The 1,202-nt window shown below is 40.0% G+C and overlaps 1 protein-coding gene across 1 annotated transcript; it reads left to right on the top strand.

The window, feature by feature from the left end:
* Positions 1-909, top strand: LOC308421869 (putative vomeronasal receptor-like protein 4; the record flags this gene model as incomplete). Its single annotated transcript, XM_080918343.1, has 1 exon — positions 1-909. One exon carries the CDS (start codon positions 1-3, stop codon positions 907-909), a length of 909 nt encoding a protein of 302 aa, XP_080774469.1.
* Positions 910-1,202: the final 293 nt, after the last annotated feature.

Here is a 1,202-nt window from a genome sequence, read left to right as displayed (position 1 = left end):
ATGAATTGCAATAATATTATCCACACAGTAATCTTTCTTTCTCTTACTGGACCTGGAATTCTAGGAAATACCCTAATATTTGTGAGACATGTATGCATGCCGGCCTTGGGGACTGAGAAAAAGCCTGTTGACCTTATTCTCATTCACTTGGCATTTTCTAATATGATCATCATTTGTTGCACAGGGATCAGAGATTTAGCCACAGTGTTCTATTTCAATAATTTCCTAGGAGATGTTGGCTGTAAAACTGTGGTTTATCTGGCTAGGATGGCACGGGGCCTTTCCATATGCACCACTTGTCTCCTCAGTGTGGTCCAGGCTGTCACCATCAGTCCCCGGACCACTCTTTGGACAAAGCTCAAACCACAAACATCATTCCAAGTTCTGCCTTTTATCCTCTTTTTCTGGTTTGTTAATGTTCTCATAAGCTCCAACTTGCTCTCCTACATCAAAGCAGGCAGTGGATTGAACAGATCTGTGTCTGAAATGTACATAGGACACTGCTATATGCTGCCATCCAGACAAATCATCAAGTGGCTGTTCCTCTCTCTCATGACTCTTCGTGATGTCATCTTTCAGAGTCTGATGGGCTGGAGCAGTGGGTCCATGGCTCTCCATCTGTATAAGCACCACAAGCGAGTCCTCTACCTTTACAGCTCCAGCTCCAGGTTTGCAAACAACTCCCCTCCTGAGATCAGAGCTACATGGAGTGTCCTCATCCTGATGACCTGCTTCCTTTTCTTCTATTGGGTAGATTTTATTCTCTCCTTCTACACAGGTTTTTCAGTAACACATGATTCAAATTCACTAAATATGAAAATATTTTTAGAACTTGGTTATGCTAGTTTCAGTCCCTATGTTCTGATCAGCAGAGATGTCCAGGTTCCTAATATTTTGCACACACACTAAGAAGTATAGACATATATTCTATATGTCTTCTCTATGGGCTAAAGGCATATATATTATAAATTTTTTTTTCCATTATGTACTTTAGTCATGGGGTTGTAAAGTTTGCTATGCAATATAGGTAGACCTGGCAATCTTTATGCAGCACAAGCTGGTGTTGAGGTAACTCAGCACCTCAAATGCTTGTATTACAGCATTTTTCGCCAAATTGTCATTTGTCTTAATATTCTAATTACCACATTTAAATGTTAAACATTATCATAAATTATTTTCTCTTCTAAAGCACCCTGTCTCTG

The sequence above is a fragment of the Micromys minutus genome (assembly GCF_963924665.1).
Source record: "Micromys minutus genome assembly, chromosome: 6".
Lineage (NCBI taxonomy): Eukaryota > Metazoa > Chordata > Mammalia > Rodentia > Muridae > Micromys > Micromys minutus.
Note: the sequence above shows the minus strand (reverse complement) of the source record. Positions and strands in the feature narration are given on the sequence as shown.